At 43.6% G+C, this 23,362-nt stretch overlaps 1 protein-coding gene across 1 annotated transcript in view; it reads right to left on the bottom strand.

The window, feature by feature from the left end:
- The window catches only part of PLCE1 (phospholipase C epsilon 1), a 335,041-nt gene that overhangs the window by 6,368 nt on the left and 305,311 nt on the right, over nucleotides 1-23,362 (bottom strand). The window contains exons 24-31 of the mRNA XM_040254554.1: nucleotides 19,309-19,472; nucleotides 17,787-18,048; nucleotides 15,412-15,530; nucleotides 13,119-13,247; nucleotides 11,246-11,455; nucleotides 5,073-5,231; nucleotides 3,467-3,685; nucleotides 2,953-3,161 (exon numbers count right to left, since the gene is read on the bottom strand). Coding sequence (XP_040110488.1) covers nucleotides 2,976-3,161; nucleotides 3,467-3,685; nucleotides 5,073-5,231; nucleotides 11,246-11,455; nucleotides 13,119-13,247; nucleotides 15,412-15,530; nucleotides 17,787-18,048; nucleotides 19,309-19,472 — 1,448 coding nt within the window. The 3' untranslated portion in view covers nucleotides 2,953-2,975. The remainder of the gene's footprint in view (nucleotides 1-2,952; nucleotides 3,162-3,466; nucleotides 3,686-5,072; nucleotides 5,232-11,245; nucleotides 11,456-13,118; nucleotides 13,248-15,411; nucleotides 15,531-17,786; nucleotides 18,049-19,308; nucleotides 19,473-23,362) is intronic.

Raw genomic sequence — 23,362 nt, 5'->3', positions numbered from 1 at the left:
ATCTGGGTCATGAAGATCTTTTTTGTACAGTTTTTCTGTGTATTCTTGCCACCTCTTAATATCTTCTGCTTCTGTTAGGTCCCTACCATTTCTGTCTTTTATTGAGCCCATCTTTGCATGAAATGGTCCCTTGGTATAATTTTCTTGAAGAGATCTCAAGTCTTTCCCATTCTGTTGTTTTCCTCTATTTCTTTGCATTGATCGCTGAGGACGGCTTTCTTATCTCTTGTTGCTATTCTTTGGAACTCTGCATTCAAATGGGTATATCTTTCCTTTTCTCCTTTGCTTTTCACTTCCCTTCTTTTCACAGCTATTTGTAAGGCCTCCTCAGACAGCCATTGTGCTTTTTTGCATTGCTTTTCCATGGGGATGGTCTTGCCCCTGTCTCCTGTACAGTGTCACATACCTCCATCCATAGTTCATCAGGCACTCTGTCTATCAGATCTAGGCCCTTAAATCTATTTCTCACTTCCTCTGTATACTCATAAGGGATTTGATTTAGGTCATACCTGAAGGGTCTAGTGGTTTTCTCCACTTTCTTCAATTTCAGCCTGAATTTGGCAGTAAGGAGTTCATGATCCAAGCCACAGTCAGCTCCTGGTCTTGGTTTTGCTGACTGTATAGAGCTTCTTCATCTTTGGCTGCAAAGAATATAATCAATCTGATTTTGATATCAACCATCTGGTGATGTCCATGTGTAAGTCTTCTCTTGTGTTGTTGGAAGAGGGTGTTTGCTATGACCAGCGCATTCTCTTGGCAGAGCTCTATTAGTCTTTGCCCTGCTTCATTCTGTACTCCAAGGCCATTTGCCTGTTACTCCAAGTGTTTCTTGATTTCCTACTTCTGCATTCCAGTCCCCTATAATGAAAAGGACATCTTTTTGGGGTGTTAGTTCTAGAAGGTCTTGTAGATCTTCATAGAACTGTTCAGCTTCAGCTTCTTCAGCGTTACTGGTAGGAGCACAGACTTGGATTACTGTGATATTGAATATGCCAGCAAATTTGGAAAACTCAGCAGTTTCATTCCAGTCCCAAAGAAAGGCAATGCCAAAGAATGCTCAAACTACCACACAGTTGCATTCATCTCACACACTAATAAAGTAATGCTTAAAATTCTCCAAGCCAGGCTTCAGCAACATGTGAAGCGTGAACTTCCAGATGTTCAAGCTGGTTTTAGAAAAGGCAGAGGAAGCAGAGATCAAATTGTCAACATCTGCTGGATCATGGAAAAAGCAAGAGAATTCCAGCAAAACATCTATTTCTGCTTTATTGATTATGCCAAAGCCTTTGACTGTGTGGATCACAATAAACTGGAAAATTCTGAAAGAGCCACCTGACCACCTGACCTGCCTCTTGAGAAACCTGTATGCAGGTCAGGAAGCAACAGTTAGAACTGGACATGGAACAACAGACTGGTTCCAAATAGGAAAAGGAGTACATCAAGGCTGTATATTGTCACTCTGCTTATTTAACTTATATGCAGAGTACATCATGAGAAATGCTGGGCTGGAAGAAGCACAAGCTGGAATCAAAATTGCCAGGAAAAATATCAATAACCTCAGATATGCAGATGACACCACCCTTATGGCAGAAAGTGAAGAGGAACTAAAAAGCCTCTTGATGAAAGAGGAGAGTGAAAACGTTGGCTTAAAGCTCAACATTCAGAAAACGAAGATCATGGCATCCGGTCCCATCACTTCATGGCAAATAGATGGGGAAACAGTAGAAACAGTGGCTGACTTTATTTTTGTGGGCTCCAAAATTGCTGCAGATGGTGACTGCAGCCATGAAATTAAAAGACGCTTACTCCTTGGAAGGAAAGTTATGACCAGTCTAGACAGCATATTAAAAAGCAGAGACATTACTTTGCCAACAAAGGTCCATCTAGTCAAGGCTATGGTTTTTCCAGTGGTCATGTATGGATGTGAGAGTTGGACTATAAAGAAAGCTGAGCGCCGAAGAATTGATGCTTTTGAACTGTGTTGTTGGAGAAGACTCTTGAGAGTCCCTTGGTCTGCAAGGAGATCCAACCAGTCCATCCTAAAGGAGATCAGTCCTGGGTGTTCATTGGAAGGACTGATGTTGAAGCTGAAACTCCAATACTTTGGCCACCTCATGCGAAGAGCTGACTCATTTGAAAAGACTGTGATGCTGGGGAAGATTGAGGGCAGGAGAAGGGGACAACAGAGATGGCTGGATGGCATCACTCACTCAATGGACATGGGTCTGGGTGAACTCTGGAAGTTGGTGATGGACAGGGAGGCCTGGTGTGCTGCGGTTCATGGGGTCGCAAAGAGTGGGACACGACTGAGCATCTGAACTGAACTGAACTGAGTTCATTAAGAAGCTAAGTGAAACAAGAGATCTATGTTTGGTTTCCTCATATGCCTTTTTTAAAAAATTCAGATTCCATTTAAAGAGTTTAAAACAGAATGAAATTTACTCTGAATGTGAATACCAAGCAGTGAGCTGGCAACCAAAGGCATGATTTACTTCAGGCTGTTATGTCATTTTGCTTTCTTTTTAATCATCACAACTTGCATGCCAGATTTTAATTTTTTCATTGAGTCAGAAGAAATGGAGGTTGTTCAGGCTAACTCAGAGCTAAATTAGAAGAACAGCAAACTAAAAATCCAAAGAATAAAAACACAATGACCCATAGCAGTCCTTTGAGAATGTTCATGTGAATTACCAGTAATTAAGACAGTTCTATGTCTGATGAAATAAAGCTACTGCAGTTTGGGCAAGTTTGTTGTCCTCTTGTCGCCTTTGGTTATCTACAAAATAAGGAGATCTGAAATCATCAGTGCTGAAGTTGTGTGTATCTTCAAAGCCCCCTTTCTCTAGGGTACCATCCCTACCTGCCTCAGGAACATCCTCCTCCAGGAAAAGACAAAAGAGAGTGTACAAACTTATGTCTTGGTATAGGTGACGCTGCAATGACTCAGCATACCTGGGTAAACCATGCCGTCTTGCTCACTGTCGGTAGTCTATGGTGTCACTGGAAGGCAAGCCGCCCACAGGTTTTTCTTCCTTGCTTTGGACGTTTTCTGAGGCCAAAACCTGAGAAAGTGATGTGGGCCCTCGGGGCTGTTTAGTCTTGGTGAGCTTCTTGAGTTCGCTTGCAAAAGAGATGCCTTTTTTTTTATCTTCTCGAGATGCCTGTGGAAAATAAGAACCTTCCCTTGGTATTAGGTTAAAGAGACTGTATCAGAGAGAGCCCTTTGTTGTTCTCTATCTAGTAGGTAGAGCTTTTCCAAAAGGGGAACCCCCCACCCCCCAGTCACCTCAGGACTGCTTACACCCAGAGGGAAGACATTTCTTTTCACACAGTAAAAACAGCCAAACAACATTCTTTCCACTAGTGTCCTTGACTCAGGAACTTCCTTCTGGCTTTCACTAGCTCCTGAATTTGATTATACTGTAGTTATGAAAATCAAATAGAGCAAAATAACCTTGAACTTTACCTGTACCTGTTCCTTTAGCTTAAGGATGAATTTTCCTGCACCTTTCCACTTGCTTTGAGCTTGAAACACACACTCCTGATCCAAAAGGACGCGCTGGGAGGCCTTTGGGGTGGAAGATTTCCTGTTGGCGGTGTCTTTCACCACCTCTTCCAAAAGCACATAGTCACTCGGGTTGGGGTTGCTCAGGATGCTGTAGGAATATTTGGCTTTGCATAAGGTCTGAAAGGTAAGTTATGATCAACAGAATAAAAACACAGGATCTCCAACACTTGCTTCCCTATAAATGAGACTTTAAGGTGGAAAAATGTCACAGACTTTTAGACAGGAGTGGGGGGTCCTTTTCAGATCATGTCATCCCACTTCTCATTTTACATTTTCACAGTTGTAGCTTATACAACTTGTCGACATTGCCTTATTTAGCTTCACAACACCCATCCATGATTTAGATGTTACAACCCCCATTTTTCAGACAAGGAAGCTTAAGCTTAAGAGGTCAGGCATATTACAGAGGATGGACAGCTTAGTAACAGAAAAAGGACTTGAGCCAGATTTTCTGCATCCACCAAAGTTCATAGACCTGAAAGTGACCCAAACAGTGAGGGACAGAATCTTGACCCTCCAGAGCCTCTCTGGCGCACAACACTGCCTCTTCATATCAGAGTGTTGGATGTTGCAAGCATTTTAAGACTTACCTGGTCTCACTTCTCTTTTTTCTTGAGACTTATCTTTCATTTATGCATTTATTCACTCATCAAACATTCACTATGTCCCAGGTACTGTATATAGTTTGGGGAGTTCAAAGTCTATTAAAGAGACTAATATTAACCAAATTATTGTGCAATCAGTATAGCAAATAGCACTCAAATAGTGCTTGCCATGTTAGGTATTATACTAAATACATGTAATGTGCATTGCATGTATTTACTTAATGTTCACAATAGCTATATTAAGAAAGTGCTGTTATGCTAGCTTCATGTTTTCCTGTGTGGTAGCTTGGCACACGGCATTGCACTGGAGCCCACTGGAATCTGATGTGTGAGGAATGTGCAGGATAGAAACTGGCAAATGCTACAAATTGGGGCCTTTTTTTTTTTTTTAAGAGAGCCAATTTACCAGCACACCCATGTAACTTACGCACAGATGGTTAAATGACTTGCCCAAGCTCTCCGAGCTAGTGAGATGTAGGGCCAGGGTTTACATCTGGAGCAACCTGAATGTGCTGTGAGCCATTATGCTAACTTCTCAAGCAAGTGTTTAATAAACCACTACAGGGCTTGGAAGGAAGGCAGCAGAGTTCTCTGGAGGGGGGAGAGAAGACCAGAGAACGGGAGAGGGTCAGAGAGTCCCCCTGCATGTCGTCTGAAGGATCCCACAGAGACGGTCACTAGGTGATGGACGATGACGCTCCCGCTCGGCAGAACCACCTCCTGGCTCTGCTGTCAGGGCTTCCGAGACAGCCTGACTCACAGCATATACTGGGCACATATCGTTGAAGGACCGGATACTTGTCAGCCTTACCAGGCACATGCTGCCTGGTCATGTCCCCTTTATTCCAGAACCTTATTCCCAGAGGGAGCTAGCTGGGGGAGGGCGGGGAGGCCTTCACCTGCTGAATGACGTCCTGCGCGGTGCTGACCCGCGGCGCTTTGATGACCGTGCGCGGTTGCTCTGGGGAAACATCGTGCACCTGGACAAAGAAGCTGTCCTCCTCTGAGCTCAGGAGCAGCTCCTTGTCATCTTGTGCAATGCTCTTCTCTTCCAGGTTCTATGTTAAGAAAAGACAAGTCTGAGTAAAGGATAACATAGAAAAGGAAAGAAAATCTAGTAAAAATTTGAGTTGGATCTGGGTAACGTGGAAACAACTTCTTAGCTTGATATCCCATACACTAGTTACTATTTCACAAACTATCCTAGAAGGATATACATGTCATCTTAGAGGAGGAAAGTACTGTAAGTTTCTGCTAATGTTGACACACTGATAAGATCTGGTCCCAAACAAGCCAGTAGCTCTGCTCATGTTTGCTGTGGATTTTGAGTCCACAAATCAGCTAGAGATAAATTTGTAAAAAGACAATATGCCATTTTTCCAATTACTAAAATTCAAATGGGCTTCCTTGGTGGTGCTCATGGTAAAGAACCTGCCTGCCAATGCAGGAGACATAAGAGATGCTGGTTCATCCCTGGGTCGAGAAGATCCCCTGGAGGAAGGCATGGCAACCCACTCCAGTATTCTTGCCTGGAGGATCCCTTGGACAGAGGAGCCTGGTGGGCTACAGCCCATAGCGTCACAAAGAGTCAGACATGACTAAAGCGACTTAACACACACCCAAAAGCCAAATAAGAATATGGTAAGTACATTTAAGAGAAATCCCATCCATTCCCCAACAAAACTTGAGCATTTAAGAAACGCTAGACATCTGAAATGTGAAACATGCAAAATTGACGTTCCGGCAGGCTGAATGAACAAAACCCACAGTGGAAAGGCTAAAACAATGACTAGAGGTAAGTAACCTCGAAATGAATATTGACAAAATTCTCAATAATTTTGAGAATTGGTCATCAGGTTAGGTGGTTTTTGGTGGGTTGGCTTTCAGTGAATTTTACATTTATAATTATATGTTTTAAATATATAGTTGAAAGTGAAAGTGTTAGTCACTCAGTCGTGTCCAACTCTTTGCGATTCCATGGACCTACTGTAGCCTGCCAGGCTCCTCTGTCCATGGAATTCTCCAGGCAAGGATACTGGAGCAGATTGCCATTCCGTTCTCCAGGGGATCTTCCCAACAGGGATAGAACCCATGTCTCCTGCGTGGCAGGCAGATTATTTACTACATCTGTAGACATGTATTTTTTAATTATTTTTTATTTTTAGACAATTATAGAAATGGTATTAATGTCTTATCCAATATACATATAGGTATCTTATCAAAAATTTTCAAGCAGTAAGGAAATATATCAAAATAAAGGCAAACTTCCCATTTCTACTTTTTTTCTTTCTTTCCTCTATCTTTCCCATCTCATTCTCCATAAAAAACCACTGTTGTTAGGTTGTATATCCTTTGAACCATCTGCTGTGGATATAAAACTGTCTTTTTGTGTATGTGAATAAATAGATACAAAGAAACCCTGGGACTTCTCTAGTGGTACCGTGGAGAAGAATCTACCTGCCAATGCAAGGGACACGGTTCAGTCCCTGGTCTGGGAAGGTTCCACGTCCCATGGGCAACTGAAGCCCTTGAGCCACAACTCCTGAGCCTCTAGGGCCCTCAAGCTGCAACTGAGTCCACATGCCACAGCTACCGAAGCTTGTGTGCCTGGAGCCTGTGCTCCGCAAGAGGAGAAGCCACCACAATGAGAAGCCTGTGCACCGCAGTGAAGAGTAGGCCCCACTCCCCACCACTAGACAAAGGCTGCACAGCAGCGAAGACCCCGCACAACCAGAAATAAACAAAAAGAAATCCTGGAATTACGTGCACTTAAATATAATGAGATTGTTAAATGGCTCCTGTTCTTTGCTAGAGCCATTTTCAAACGAGGGTCGTGTAAAGTTATCTTCTACAAGGAAGCAACATGGAGATGATGGGGAGGTGAGGCAAGTAAACGGTAGGCACTCCCATCTCAGGCTGGGAGGATTTGGCAGGAAGGTCCTCCAGTCCCCAGCATGCTTCTAGCTTAATCTCAGATCATTCCCCAGAAACGATGCTAACTAACCAGAAGAATACAAGAATCAGTGTCATCGTCCTGGAAATTCCAACCAGCCCTAGGAACCAGAATTATCCCTTTTGATATTAAGGTCAAAATGGGTAACTACCACCAGGTGGCGCCAAACTGTAGCCAGGACCAAAACGGACTGGCTCCGGGGGCTTCTCACCAATCAGCTGCACAGCCTCGCCCCAATCATTTCATTGTCCTTACAGTTGTGATCCGTAAGATTTACATACAGCTGACGTGTTTGGATTCCACTCATCAAACTATACGTGAGGGAGAGAGAACTATCCTCTATTTTTATTACATAAAATGAGACCGTAGTACATATACTGTTCTACAACTCATTTTTTCTCTACTTAAAAGGCTGTGATCAGGGACTTCCTCCCTGGTGGTGCAGTGGTTTTCCAACACAGCAAGTACCGGTCTGATCCCTGGTCAGGGAGCTAAGATCCTACATACCTCAGGGCCAAAAGCCCAAAACATAAAACAGAAGCACTATTGTAACAAATTCAATAAAGACTTTTAAAATGGTCCACATCAGAAATATCTTTTAAAAAAAGATTGTGATTATCATTTCATGTCAGCTTCTAAAGATTTTCCATAGTATGTCACTGCATTGATTACAATATATTTAACCAATTGGAGAGTGGGGTTGGGTGGTAATTCACATGACAATTTATAATCCTGAAAGCCAGGATGTAAGTAAGCAAGACAGAAAAGTTCTAAGTTGCCATATAAAATATCACAATGACCATGCACTACAAATATTTCTAACAGTACTCCTTAGAGCCTTGCTAAGTCGCTTCAGTCGTGTCTGACTCTGTGTGACCCCATAGACGGCAGCCCACCAGGCTCCCCCATCCCTGGGATTCTGCAGGCAAGAACACTGGAGTGAGTTGCCATTTCCTTCTCCAATGCATGAAAGTAAAAAGTGAAAGGGAAGTCGCTCAGTTGTGTCCAACTCTTCGAGACCCCATGGAGTGCAGCCCACCAGGCTCCTCTGTCCATGGGATTTTCCAGGCAAGAGTACTGGAGTGGGGTGCCATCGCCTTCTCCACCTTAGAGCCTCACTCAGAGCTTATTGATTTTTAAGCTGTTTTCAGTCACATTAGAAGCCATAGATTATGACCATAAGAATAACCCTCATTTGCATATTCCTTTATAGTTTACTAAGCATTTTTCTACATTTTGTCTACATGTTTGACTTGGGTCTCATAATAATTTTTTGAGCCAAGCAGGGTAGTTTCTGTCATGCATGCGTGCTAAGTTGCTTCAGTCATGTCCGACTCTTTGTGACCCTATGTACTGTAGCCCACCAGGCTCCTCTGTTCATGGGATTCCCTAGGCAAAAATACTGGAGTGGGTTGCCATGCCCTCCTCCAGGGGATCTTCTCGACCTAGGGACCTAATCTGAGTCTCCAGCAACTTCTGCATTGTAGACTTCTGCATTGATCCTTTACCGCTGGGCCACCGAGGAAGCCCAGTTTCTATCTTATATTTTACAAATATGGACATAGAGGTTTACAGAATTCAGATGATACTTTGAAGGTCATCTATCTAATTTGTCAGAGCCAGGTTTGTCTCATTTCAAATCCAGAGGTGTCAGAGGAGAGCATATTGATCATAGGAAGATACCGAACAGCTTGAGAGCCCAGGAAACAAGAAAATTATACAAAGCAGACAGGCAGGATCAGAGGTCAAAGACAGCAGCTTGGGGACTTCTGACATACGGACAAACTGCTTACATAGCTTCCTAGTTTCACAGAGTAGACTAAGTGGAAATACTTATAGCCCAAATCTATCAATTACACCAGCCTCTGCTTCCATTCAGTAAGTGCTGAATTCATTTAGTCAGTCAGGAAATTTGTATTGTGTGTCACTGTGCAGCTGGTGAGCCTAGATACATGAAATATGATTTGTTATCTTTTGAGACATATTTCAGTCATTTCAAAACTTTCCTCTCAACAAGGCATATAAAAGGAGGCCTCCTTGCTATATTATACTCATCAGAAAATGCTTGTTAGCCTTCCCCTGTACTATATCCTTCTCTTTCCAAAATGCTTCTGTTCCACCAGCCTTTATTAAGCATTTATTCCTGACATCTCTACTGCTTATTGTCATATACATTTTAATTGCATACGGGGCAGCCCTGGCCTCCCAGTCCTTCCAACCCTGTGATGACCTATCATGACACTCGGCAGTCTGCCCATTGCTGCTCACTGCCTCCCATGGTGCTGGGCATGGAGGACCCATGAGCACTGACTCAGCTCCAGCCTGGGCAGCACGGGGTGGTGGAAAGAATACTGACCGGGAAGCCATAAGACTTCAGTTCTTTCCACTTCTCACCCTGTCATCATCTAACCTCTCTGAACCTGTTTCCTTTGTGTACAATGGTTTGCATTATATCATAAGATGATTCAAAATACTGGGTGCTTGAGAGCGTTAAACACTGTAAGTCATGATGCAATAAATACTAACTTTAATATGAGTTTAAAAATTCACTTCACTGAAATTGTCACTTCTAGGATACTTTTTGGGTTTTTTTGGCTAGGCCATGCAGCAGGCAGGATCTTATTAACAGTTCCTGCACCAAGGATCGAATCAGTGCCCCCTGCATTTGGAGCATGGGGTTTTAACCACTGGACTTCCAGGGAAGTCCCTAGCATACTTTTTTACATGTGATAATTAGAAATAGGAAAAAAAAATTAGAGAGAAATAAAAGATGGCTCCAAAAGCCGAGGTAAGCCCTCTGATATTTTCTTCTACAACTTTTATGATTAGAATTGCTTCTCTGCCATCTTAGTACTTTGTACCTGTCTGATGGGGAGAAGACTCTAGGGAGATAATTACATTTCTTGGCTTACAGGAAGTGTCCTTTTATGATCTAGGACAAGGTTAGGAGGGAACACAGAGGCTCTGGTTCCTAGAGAAGCTGGAGTGCAGTGAAGCTGCAGGCCATGTTCATAGTTACGCAGAGAGTGAAAAATAACACACGATGCTGAAATGGGCTCTTTATCATCTCTGTGTTCTAGCAAGCATGGACCAGCAATGGGCATTTTATGGGTCCATCTCCTTTTCATGCCCCCAAGAGGCAGATCATGTGCCTAGAACAGGGCCTGGCACAATTAGGTGCTCAATAAATATTTGTTTAATCAGATTGTTGAACTGCTTCAACTGCTTTATTGTTGATTTATCATAAGGCATTATTATCTATGTAATGACCTTATATGTCATTTTTAAAAATGGCAGTCAATTAGTGGGCTGATATAAGTTTATTAACTGAGCGACTTCACTTTCACTTTTCACTTTCATGCATTGGAGAAGGAAATGGCAACCCACTCCAGTGTTCTTGCCTGGAGAATCCCAGGGACGGGAGAGCCCAGTGGGCTTCTGTCTATGGGATCGCACAGAGTCGGACATTACTGAAGCAACTTAGCAGCAGCAGCATAAGTCTATTAAAAAGAAAAGTGCTCCATCAGCAAACTCCATTAGGAGTCCCCCGGTCTGGAGTCAACAGACAGTACTGTTTCTATTATCAGAATGATCATGGGAATATTAGGGACCATAATATAATCTGCAACAAATTCAGACCAAAGCTGAGAGGTTATTCTTACCTTGTGTAATCTTATGGAATATTTTCAAAGAAATGATGTTGTTTCATGAATTAGCAAAAAAACCTTTTATTAGCTAAAACTTGAACAGGTACTAACGGGGGGGCAACCAACGCCCAAATGCAAAATGCCTACAGACCTTCCATTTCACAGTAGTGACCCTTACGGCAAGGTCTTCGCACACCCAGGTAAAACACTGGATGCTAGACTGATGACATGCTTAAGGAATCCTTTGAGTTCTTTCTCCTTTTGTTTCCTAAGGGATGATTTTTAAATCAAATTTCTATAACTTAACCTTCTGAATATGTGCAGAAGAATAAAATCCGTTCTCCACATTTACTTAAGACTATAAAGCAAGTTGCAGTGATAAGAAGTTCTGAATTTGAGGGAGGCGGCCAGTGGTGAGGTAGTGAGTTACATATGAGCTGTTACTGTGTAGGCTGCCCCAGGACACACTTACTTCCTGCTGGGTTTTTAAGACAATCCTGCCAACATATCCCTCTTCTGGAAACCAGCTGCTTAAAATCTGCATGATCTCTTCTTCTGGACCAATGGCTCTCTGGAATGGTTGTTTCCTACATTCATTCTTCTCTTTAGATATGAAATATTTTTCCTCCATTAAAAAATAGTCTGTGGCAATAGGTTTGGTATCTTGATCCATAACGAGAATCTAAAGAAAGAGCAAAGGCCAGTTTAGGCATACTTCTGAAGAGTAGCAAAAACTTTAAACCCAAACAAGTCTACTCTCTTGGGGTTCAGATAAGTTTGATTTGCAATTTATAAATGAAACCTACCCTGCAGTGTTGCATAACTCTTTCTGGAAGATCTTAGAATTCTCTTATGTCCAAAAAGAATTGTTTATGTTCATTCTGGGCAATGAAACAATTTATTCATAATTGCCAGCCAGCAAAACTGTTTTTCCCACTGATGGAATAAGAGCTCTTAATGAATTAAAAACTTTAGGTTTTTCAGTCTATGAACTTAGCTCTTTGTAATCTTGCAACACAAGACCAAAGGCAAAGAACCCAGTCCAGCTTTTACCAAGATAATCTCCCATTCTCACGTTAGAAATACTCAATCATCTTCTAATCTCATCTGATCTAAGTTCCTGGGAATTCCCCTTTCAATAAAGTCTTGACAGTGTGCCTAGAGGCCTGTTTTCTCTATTGGCTACTGACCCTGACAGTTGAAATGGTTGAGACCAGGCTGGGGAGCCAAACAGACTTGGGTCTGAGGCCCGCGTTTAGTACTTACTGGCTATGAGGTGCTGGCCAAGATATTTGACCCCATGGACACTCAGTGTCCTCATCTATACAGTGGAAACAGTAAGAGTAGCAATTTTGTTTCTTAATTTTGTTTCCTTTTATGACTGAGGCACTGACTGTAAAATGTAACCCAGGTGCATCGGATAACTTAGAGCCTGCCAGGCTCCTCTCTCCATGCGTTCCCCAGGCAAGAATACTGGAGTGGGTTTATTCTCCAGGGGATCTTCCTGACCCAGGGATCAAATCCAGGTCTCCTGCATTACAGGCTGATTCTTTACTGCCTGAGCCACAGGGAAGCCCTGGTAAACACTAGACATTATGATAGCTACTCTTACTGACGTATTCTTTCATATGGTTTTCTATTATCCAGGTTACTGGCAAAAGCTGAACTTGGAGTGGCCAGAGAAGGCTGCCAACTTCCGGCATGAGGCAAGCAAACATCCTTCTGCTCAGGCATCCACTCAACTGTGCGAGCATGCAGTGACCAGAATCAGCACTTGGTGATTGATTGGTCTCACTCAGAGAAGCGGAAAGACCTGGGGATGGGGTGGGGGTGGGGTAGAAGACTCTCAGGAAGACTCTGCTCCCTTCACCCCAGACCTTGGTCTCAGGTTGATGCTGGACTGTGGATTTTGTGGGGCAAGGCAGCTACCACTTCAGGAACAATTAAGGGCATGAAGCTTCCAGGAGTAGGTCAGTGGACACTGTCACCTCCATGAGATGGCCAGCATCACTCCCTCTCCAGTCCTGCTCCACAGCCCTGGGATTACTCATGTGGACAGTAATTTGCTGCTTTTTATGGGTGGTCCATGGAAATGCTTCCTTACTTTTCGTCATTATATTTTACACTGTCTCCATAACCCCAAGAGTGCTTTGTGAGAGTAGACACCAAAGTTCAAAAACAAAACAGCCCAAACCTCTTGGTAGTATCTGTTTTATAATCTATGAAATTTGAGACTTTGAGCTGCTTTCTCTGACTCTGAGTCAGCTGTAAAATGTTGGACAAGATGTTAACCTAGAGATGCCTCTCAAAGAACCGTTTCTTAACTATACACTCAGTGAACTTACTTGTTGGAGAAGCTGCTTTGCCTTAGTGCCTCCGTTTATAGAGAAGACGGTGAAAGGCTCTGGGCCTGGGACGCCATGCACTGTGACTCTGTAGGTCTGCAAGCATTTTCTTTCTTCTGTATTAAACATCTGTCGAGGAAGATCGTACAGTTTCTTACTCATTTTCATTCTCATGTTTCTAGGCTACATCAATACAGAAGTGCTAGTTCTTAGAAGTACTCGCAGGGACACATAAATGCGAAATAAGGCCAACCTTTTATAACCAGATATACCTTTTTGTGGTTTTAGGCAATGGTGCATGTTCCTTAATGGTCTAGTAAGAATATTTAGCAGCATACCACCAAAATAGCAATTTATTTTAAATAACAGTGTTTCCATCATAATTAGGGGACTGATATTGTCTAAAATGTATATCAGTCCTTACTTATGAAGTGACATTCAACAGTGTCTACTGAGTTCCATCTCTCTTTGGGGCACTGGGCTAGAATTTTGATGGTAAAATGATAAATAAAATGTTCTGGCCTCTGGGAGCTTGCTGTCCAGGCACACAAATAATTGTAATATAAAAAGTATTTTTGTTAGGAAGAGTTGGGGAGGTGTGTAACTCTCAAGTCTTTGAGCAGTTTGTATACTGAGATAGATTCATTCATAAAATACAAAATAGTTTATGGAAGGCTGACAATGAAACAGACATTATGCCTGGCTCTGGGGTTTTGTAGAGAAATAAGACATCCCTGGCTTCAAGGTGGGGGGCTTCTAGAATAGAATAGCTAGAAGAATAAGTGGACAACCCAGAATGGGACACTACCGTCTAATTCTTGCTCTCAGGTACCAGGCAGACCGTCCCTGCTTCCCAGGCAGGGAGGGTAATAGGCAGGCACCAGGCAGAGGCAACACCCCTCTCTCCTGGCCAACATGTTATACTCAACCTCCATCACTTTTTGAAGGGAGAATGAGGAACACCTAAGAAAACAAGGTGAGGGACAGAGAGAGAGAAGAAACCATTGCGGTAAGGGAAAGAGAAGCAGAGGAGAAAGCAGGGCTGCTCAGAGGTGATGGCGGCAGCGGTGAAGTCGGCGCCACCATAAGCACAGAAGGCAGCTTTTCAAAGGTTGTTAGGACCACACTGAAGTATAAGATGGGTGCAACCAGACTTCTCTACTGGTCTAGAAGTTAAGAATCCACCTACCAATGCAGGGGACACGGTTTCAGTGCCTGGTCTGGGAACTAAGATCACACATACTGCAGAGCAACTAAACCCAAGCACCACAACTACTGAAGCCCGTACGCATAGAGCCTTTGCTCCCCAACAGGAGAAGCCACTGCAGTGAAAAGCCCAAGCACTGCAACAAGGAGTAGACCCTGCTTGCTGCAACTTGAGAAAGCCCGTGTGCAGCAACAAAGACCCACTGCAGCCGCACCCCCACCAAAATGAATTTCCAAAGATCGGTGTGGCTATGAGTAGATTACTAAACATGTAAAGGGGCAGTGGATGGACACCCTTCAGTTTTTCAAGAGCAAGCATAGTGGAATCAACCAGTTAATGAAAGCAGAATTCCTTGTCGAGGTAAACAACCCTGCATTACTGGGGTGAGCATTGGTCCAACGGTTCTCAAACTTTTAATCGATGGACCTTACCATCAGTTCTCAAATTTCACCAATGGACCTTAACCAATGGGGAACTTGTTAAAACCTAGCTTCTGCAATGGTGGGCCTTTTTGCAGTGTTCCTCTCCCATTCCCAAGAGTGCAAGAGCTGAGTCTCCTCAGGTGCCAGGGTACTGCTGCGCTTGCAGAATTACCTGTCGGCAGCAGCGCCTGGCTGTTCACCCAATCCTGCTTGCCTGTGACATCTGCCCCTGCACTACTGATGAAGCAAAGGATTTTCCTGGTCTAATCTAAACCTTCTAGAAGTATCAAGATGCTTCCTAGCAGGTTTTGCGTAATTAGCCTTCTCCCTGTGTTGTTATTTTTGGCTCACTTCCCTGGCAAGCACTACGGCACTAGATGATGAACTTGGGTTTATAGCTGTGTGACCTCAGGTGTACTCAGCACTCCCCTTCCTCTGTAACATGGAGATGATACTAATAGCTATGTCAGGAAGTTAGTGAGGATCAAGTGAGTCAGTATATGTGTACAGTGCTTAGAATGTGTCAGGTATCAGCCATTGTTTTAATTATATCCATAGCCACCTAATCTATGATTCGAATGGACCACATTCCTGGACCACAAGAAAGCCTGCCTCGGGTGTAGCAATTCCCACAACTATGCTGAGTGAAATATAACTTAATTACCAGAGAGGCCGGCACAGTATTGCCAGAGGAATTTTCTTCCATCCTCCTGCTGTTTATGAATAAACTAGAGATTTCCAAGACTTCATTGTGGAGATTTCGCAGCTGAAGATGTCGATATCCTGGAACAATGCAGAATTGGGAAAAGCTTGTTAGCCATGCATTGCAGAGCTCTACAGAGAAGATCTCCCAGGGAGGTCAGTAAATGACAGGGAGAAATAAGACCTTCAGATGGGCAGGGGTGACAACACGCAGGTGACCAACAGATGCCTTTTCTCCCAGAGTGCTGCCCCTGGGGACCGTTTGGGGCCACTTAGTGGTCTAATGTAGTTACCTTGCCAAGTGCTGTTTTTAAACTTAGACTCAAAATGAAAATTTTAAACACTGTATAGTAGGAAAATCTGATCATTTTTGTATCAAGTCATCTAGAGTCACTGTTCTGCAAATATTTCCTCTTAGAACAGCTTTAGTGATAATAAAGTATTCCAACAATAGAGAGTTGGTTAAAGAAGTTACAGTGTGAGTGTTTGTACAAGTATAAAATAGAATAATATGCAACTCTATAAAGTAACAAAGATGTATATCTTTACCTGATAAGTTGTTCACTACATATATTAGTGAAAATCAGTAAGTTGCAAAACATTAAGGTTAGTAGGACGCATACTTGTTAATATTTATACACATGGGCAGAGAAATAAAGCCTGCAAAATATCTACACCAAAAGTAACTATCTTGAAGAAATAGAAAGATGGATAACTGTTTAAAAAATTGTTCTTCTGTACGTCATCATATTTCTATAATAACTGTTAGGAACTGAATGGTGTCCTCCTAAAATGTGTGTGTTGAAGCTCTAACTCCCAGTACCTCAGAAGGTGACTGTGTCTGGAGATAGGGTTTAAAGAGGTGATGTTGGGTCATGAGGGTGGGGCCTAATCCAACATGACCAATGGTCCTTATGAGAAGAGGGAATCGGAAGGCAGACATGGAGAGACACCAGATGCTGGGCACGGCGACCAAGGGACAGCCCTGTGACAATACAGCGAGACGGGGACCCTCTGCAAGCCAAGGAGAGAGGCCTCAGTAGAAAGCAAACTTGCGGAAACCTTGATCATGGGCTTCTAGCCTCCAAAGGTGACAACATAAACCTCTGTTATCGGAGAAGGCAATGGCACCCCACTCCAGTACTCTTGCCTGGGAAATCCCATGGATGGAGGAGCCTGGAAGGCTGCAGTCCATGGGGTCGCTAGGAGTCAAGACACGACTGAGTGACTTCACTTTTCACTTTCTTCACTTTTCACTTTCATGCATTGGAGAAGGAAATGGCAACCCACTCCAGTGTTCTTGCCTGGAGAATCCCAGGGACGGGGGAGCCTGGTGGGCTGCCGTCTATGGGGTCGCACAGAGTCGGACACGACTGAAGCGACTTAGCAGCAGCAGTATGTGAGACACCCAGTCTGTGGCATTTTGTTACACAGCCCGAACTGACTAACACAGTCAGTGTTATGACATAACACAGTGAATATGGCCATGTGCTACTCACACAATGGAGAAAAGAAATAGGAAAAAACAGCTAAAGAGCAGGGGACTGTAACATGTTGGTGGAGCTCAGAGGCTGGCAAAATGTGCAGGAGGAAGCGTGTACTGGGAACTTGATACTCAAATGAGATCAGCAGGGGCATCCCCAGAGCTCGTTACAGAGGCATAATCTCAGGCCCCAGACCCACTGTATCAGGATCTGCATTTTATCACCAAGAGCCCAGGTGACCTGGTTGCACATCAGTTTTGAGAAGCAGTGCACGGACATCCTGGACAGGTGCGACAAGCTGACGTTTCCCCAAGGGCCGTGGCAAAGCCAACAGACAGCAAGACAACAGCTCTAATCTTTGCTCAGGATTCTCCACCTTCCCTGCTCTGGACCCAAACCCACCCTTGGCTTCCCACAATGGCCTCCCACCAGGCCTCAACTCCAACCTCAGCCCACTGAAGCCACCAGCACAACCCAACCCTCCCTGCTCTTGGTTTCCTCTCCTTACAACAGTTCCAGCTTTAAACATACCAGGGGTGCGGTGGGAGCTGTTGGAGAGGGATATATGGGAATAAGAACACAAGGACCACTGCTCCCGAGACAGGCAGAGGTGGCAGAGGCCACATTTTATAAGAGATGTTGTTAATAACCTTGGATTTTAGAATAACATAAAAGAAAAATGTCTTTTGAGGTATGCTCAGTGTTCAAATTTGCATTATCTTCTTCTGCCTCTTATTTTACCTTTTTAATATGAAAATTTCAAACATACACAAAAGTAGAGAGAGGCGTGTAATGGACTCCAGGCACCAATCACTTAGCTACAATGATCACGAACTTTTGACAGTGATTCTACCTCGCTTTAGAGCCTTGAGGGAGATGATTCTCTGAGCAGTGACCACCGAGCTGTTGTTCTCCACGACAGCAAAACGAAGAAATACGAGATCTTCGAAGTGAACCCGGAAAAGGAACTGTTCGTTCCACATGGGGTTCAGAGTATTGCGGTGGATGGGTTTCGTGCGGAAGTGGCAGCTGTCCAGGGCCATGCCCAGAACATCGACTTCAATACATGGGCTCCCCGCGCTGTTACTTGGGCACACGTTCTGCCCAGAAACAATCTGAGGGAAAGAAAGCATCAGAGTCACTGGGGTTGCAAAAGAAACAGATGTCACCACTGAGCCTCACTGCTTCCCTCTGCAGAGAAAGACAAAGAACCTTCTGGAATGGACCAACTAAATGATTAATAAGGCTGCTAAAAAAAAAAAGAGAGAGACTGGAATCATGGGAAAGTCTGTTTTGTCAACAGCATTCACCTAACTATAACTTTTCAACTGTCAATATATTGAAACATCTTCAAAAAGCCACACAATTAAGATGAAATTGTTTGTCGAGAAGTTGAGAAAAAAAGAAGACCTTAAATGTGAAGCCACAAATGTGTTACTAACATTCTCTTCAAAGTGTTCTAGGTGTATCTTTTATAACTCCGAAATGTTTTTATTAAATAGTTAAGTTCTGGGTCAAGTCACAAGGAAGGCTGTTAGAAATTCGTAGCCTTCTATCAGCATGAAGCTACTCTCATGTCCAGCAGAAATGGTCACACAGAAAAGGAGCTACTGCTCTCCTGCCTTAGGGAAAGAGTAAATGCAGGTTGGTGGTAGGATAATCTGTGAGTTGGGATTTCCCGGGGGTGTGAGGTGTGGTGAGCAGACACTGCTTGGCATTCCTCCTTGGGAGGGAAACAGACGAGATCTAAAGATGGACCGAAGGATAACTTCATCACTCCCTGTCTTTTCTAGCACCCATTCAGTTTTTTGGTTTTGTCCTCAGCTAAGAGGGAGTAGGAGAAGCTGGAAATAAAATTGAGTAATGAGCTACCGGGACTCTGATGTTACGGGCAGTCTGTGGAGTTCTGACAATTAGTTAATTAGACAATAAAAGGAACAAGGAAAAGCCAGGAATGACTGTAAGGAGGGAAGATGTTTAATTGATTTGTATGTTGATGCCTGTTTTACTTTTTATAAGAGCCTATTAGAGTTTAAGATGACTTGCGTTAACAAGGACCTCAGCTTTTATGGGGTGCACTGAGAGTTATGATTCTGAGGACCCTGGAAGAATTACCATCCCAGTGTGGAGGTGGAAGTGGGGGAGCGGGGTCATCACCCTACCTTCTGGGCTCTGGCAAGTATAATACCTGCTGACTGTGCATCTAAACCCCAGCTGCTGCCTTCTGAGAAGTCAGGAAATTCTGGGAACTAAATCTGCACCAGCAAAATTGTGATATGAGAGTTTTGCCATGCCTTGAAGTCAAAAGCAGTTCATATTCAGTAGGGCTTAAACACCTTCTTATATTCTCTTGGGACCGCAGGGGCCAGACTTACAGTTAAAGAATAGATGGCAGGCTCCATGTTGTCCAGGTCTCTTTCCAAGGGGGAGAACTTCTGATACATGGAACAGTTCTTGTCCCACAGAACTGGGGGTTTCAGAACATAACCGCAGCCACCATTGGCCTCAAACATGGAGGCATTTAAATGTAAAGAGAGATCTGTAAAATAGCATCACTTGTTATTTGGTTGCTTAAGTGTTATCTTACAAACAGACTTTACCGATTTTCTCTAAACTTAAACACGAAGAAGAGAGAACTACCCATGCACTCCATAGATTGAGTGCCTACTATGTGTCAGCTCATGTTGGGCACCAGAGATACAGTGGGGACCAAGACACAAGATACCCACAGTCTTCATGGAGCTCACTGTCTATGGGATATGCCTCATTTCCTGCTCCAACACAGGAGAGCCGTTCAAAAAAACTCCTGCCACTTAAAACTCCTTTTGCAAATTAAAATTTGCAACATCCTTTCAAAAACTAATCTTTGAAATACTTCATTTTACACTGAATTTTAGAAAGGCATAATGGCATTTTCTTATCCCCAAACACCAAACCATGCAGACAATCGTACGACTAATTCTTGCCTTTTCAAATGTTAAGATAAAATCTTAAGAATCCAAGAAAGACCAGAAAAAGAGCCAAAGAAACATATCTTTTCCTTGAAATCTCAATTTCAACTCATAAATTACACTATTTCTACCTCTATTTTTAAACTGTAGTTAAGTATGAAAAAACAATTATTATCACATGTGATTCACATTATGTCCACAATCCCCTCAATAATACACTCTGGGAACCCTCACAACAGCTTCCAGTCTTCTGTTGCCAGATTTTATTTGGCAGAGTTGTCTGATGAATGGTTGGATCCCTGCAAGGCTTGGGGCTCGTACACACCCAAACGCTCATCTGATGGCACAAGGCTGTAGAAAAGCTGCATTCCAAGTGAGCAAGAAGTTTATGAGATACACCTGACAAGTGTCCCGTCTGGCAGATTCCTTCCATGTGCAGAATGAACTCTGCTACCTGGACCAACATCAAGGAAAAGTGTGGCAAGTAAGCCCTGCAGAGTGATGAGAAGTTGGCCTCTCTCCTTGTTGTGTGAGTAAAAAAATTTCCCCATAAGTTGGGTTGGCCAGGATTATTTGCAGGCATTTATGGGGTCAGATGTCTTACACCCACATCAAAGCTCCTTGAGCCTCTGTTTCCCTTATCAATAAAATTAGTGCACTGCATGCTACCAGCCCCAATGTGCCTGATTCATTGGGGACAACTGTCTTGCCTGCAATGGGAGAAAACTCTCTTCCCAGGCTATCCTGTGACAGAGGAGCACAGACGTGGGTGGGGATAGGTCAAATGATCAAGCCCCGTTCTAAGAACTTGTGTGTACTAGTGCCTCCCGATAAGCCATGAGGTAGATTCTTTTCATATTTCTCATTTTTATAGATGAAGAAACTGAGGCATGGTAAGTGAAAAAGTCCAAGGCATCTAGCTGGTAAGAAGTGAATGATAAGGTTCGAACCCAGGCAGCCTGACTCACAGTTCCCTCATCTGAAGAACTGGGCCATATAATGTGCATCTCGCAAGGGTGTCATAAAGATAAGCGAGATCATGTGCAAAAATCCCCACCCCAGCCTTTGGCACATAGAAGGTGCTCAATAAACAGTAGGTGTTGAATCATGATTACGCTGTCCACACTCATTTAGATTTGAAGTCTGATTTCATCGGCACTGTGTCTATCTTTGTAGCTCTGCAAAACTTCAAAGCACTTTTTCCTAACTAAAATCTCACTTGGTGATTTGGTATGTAAAACAGATCCACATGGAGCTGGTCAGTTAGAATAAAGATGGGGCTTAAATCTAGCCCTCCTACTGCCCCCTAGGGTGGTCCCCAAACTTCAACTAGGGCCATAGTTTTAAAACCTCTGCTTTAACCAAGAATGAACGTGCACAGATGTATGTAACTCCATCAACCCTCTTAGTCAATGCACGGGATAGCACATTAAGCATTTCCTTTACCTTTGTGTCCTTCTAGTCATTAAAAACCCTGTGTGAAGTTGCCACATTCTCATAATCATTACGCTATATCTGGGGGCTGGAAAAGTCATCAGAAAGTGTGTGATGATCATTCAGGAAAGCACAATAAATATTAACAGAAGTTTTTCTTTTGACTTGGGGCTGTATTTCTACATACTTGTAGGTCCTGGGACAGGAGGGAAGAATCATTCTGACCCAAATGGAAAGAACTTTGAGGGGCTGTTGCCTATAATAACCAGGGTCTGCATATCAGGATCAGGTCAGTTTCCAAACTTAACAGTTGGTTTTGTTGAGTGTAGACCTGGGATACTCCTGGTTCCAGATCACTGCAGACCTTCTTGGAGCTGATGGAGCCATTAGAAATCTTGGGAAGAAGTGACCCTAAGTCCATGGACACGCCTTTGGGCCACCAGGGTCCCTTGAAATTCAGGAAGCTTAAGGCAAATGACCCATGGAACATATTTGGATTATTACAAGGGGTATGAGGAAGGGGTTATTTGTTATTTGGTTGGGATATTTCATGGAAAATCAAGCATTCCCTAACCCAGGAATTTTTTTTTTTAATTAAAAAATAGTGATTCCAATCTGTCTGTTTGGACTTGAAATTCACCTGGCAATACCTAGAAAGGATCTGGACCAAAAATCAAGAATGATAGGTTCTGCTGAGGCTCATAAAGACAGTGTTAGCTCAGCACAACATGCATTTATTGAGCACCTACTGTGTGCAAGGGATTGACCTAGGCTCTACCCCCAGTGTGCAAGACGGCCATTTTTACAGATGAACTGAAACTGCGTACAGTATGAGTTTCGTCCAGTGTGGAAGAGGCTTCGTCATTACTGGCTGCACTGAATCAAGAGAGGCTCTATGGCAGCACGGCCTCCTGGGCTGGAGGATGCCATAAACTTGGGGGTCAGTTACACGACACAGCCACCTGCATCCCCTGAGTGAGACAGCTGGAACACGCACCCCAGCTTGATCTGGGAAAGAGGCTGAGCCTCCAGGGATGAGTGGTGGCCAAGCTGCAGCCTCCATGCGTGCTTCCAGACCACAGGGAGGCCTGAGGAGGCCCCCATTCCCGTGTCCCCGTCAGCTGTGGCTCCCTCTGCCATCAGTGGAGTCCGTGTGTCTGCACCAGCCTCAGCACTTCAGGAGGAAGGACACGTCCCAAACCAAGTGCATTTCCATTTCCTTGAGAAAACCGTTTAGCTAGTTATTTCAGTTCACTTCAAATATTTCCATATCATCTCAACCAAGGGCGCCAGTGGACACAAGGCTACAGACAGGGCCAGAGATATAAACCCACAAGCCACTTGGGACAGACTGAAAAGAAATTTTTACAGCTTTGAAAATAAGTCACTCTTATTTCCACTTGCGAGTCCAAATCATACTGTTTTCATAACTTATCAAAAATACTTAATGAGAGCTAATGTTTGTGGAATGCTGTCTGCACTCCAGGCACTATGCTAAGTATGGTATTTCACCTGCATTATCTTATTCAATTTCAACTGAAAGGAGCAAATATAACAAGGGCAAGAAAATATGACTGATGTCTCTAACCAGGGTTGGCCACAACTGGGCTCTGGTGGCCCCACTGCCAGGTGGCTGGCTGATCCCAGAGCCATAGCTGTGGTCTGACCTTGGCTGCAGACAGGGTTACACCGTGGTGGATGGGTCAGCCACAGTTGGTTAGGATCTGATTCAGTGCACGTGAGAGGAAGCTGCAGGCTGCTTGACTGTTCAAAGGGAAGAATCTGATTTTTGCAAGAGCTTTGAGGAAACGTTCCTCATCTGCTGTAGCTCCCCACCTCCCCTCACATCTAAGTGGAACCACAGCACTTTATCCTCTAAGGTCTGAGAGTCCTTGAATTTATAAGTCATTCTGTGACCCTGAGTAACTTAATTGCTCTCTGTCTTGGTTTGCTTATCTGAGAAACAGGGATGATAAATGTTCCTACTTCTTAGGGTCATTTCAGAGATTAGATGAGATAACAAGGGTCAAGAAGGAGCACAGGC

Source organism: Oryx dammah, unplaced genomic scaffold, assembly GCF_014754425.2.
Source record: "Oryx dammah isolate SB20612 unplaced genomic scaffold, SCBI_Odam_1.1 HiC_scaffold_14, whole genome shotgun sequence".
In the NCBI taxonomy this organism is placed as follows: Eukaryota; Metazoa; Chordata; class Mammalia; order Artiodactyla; family Bovidae; genus Oryx; species Oryx dammah.
The sequence above is the reverse complement of the archived record's forward strand: the minus strand, read 5'-3'. Positions and strand labels throughout refer to the sequence as shown.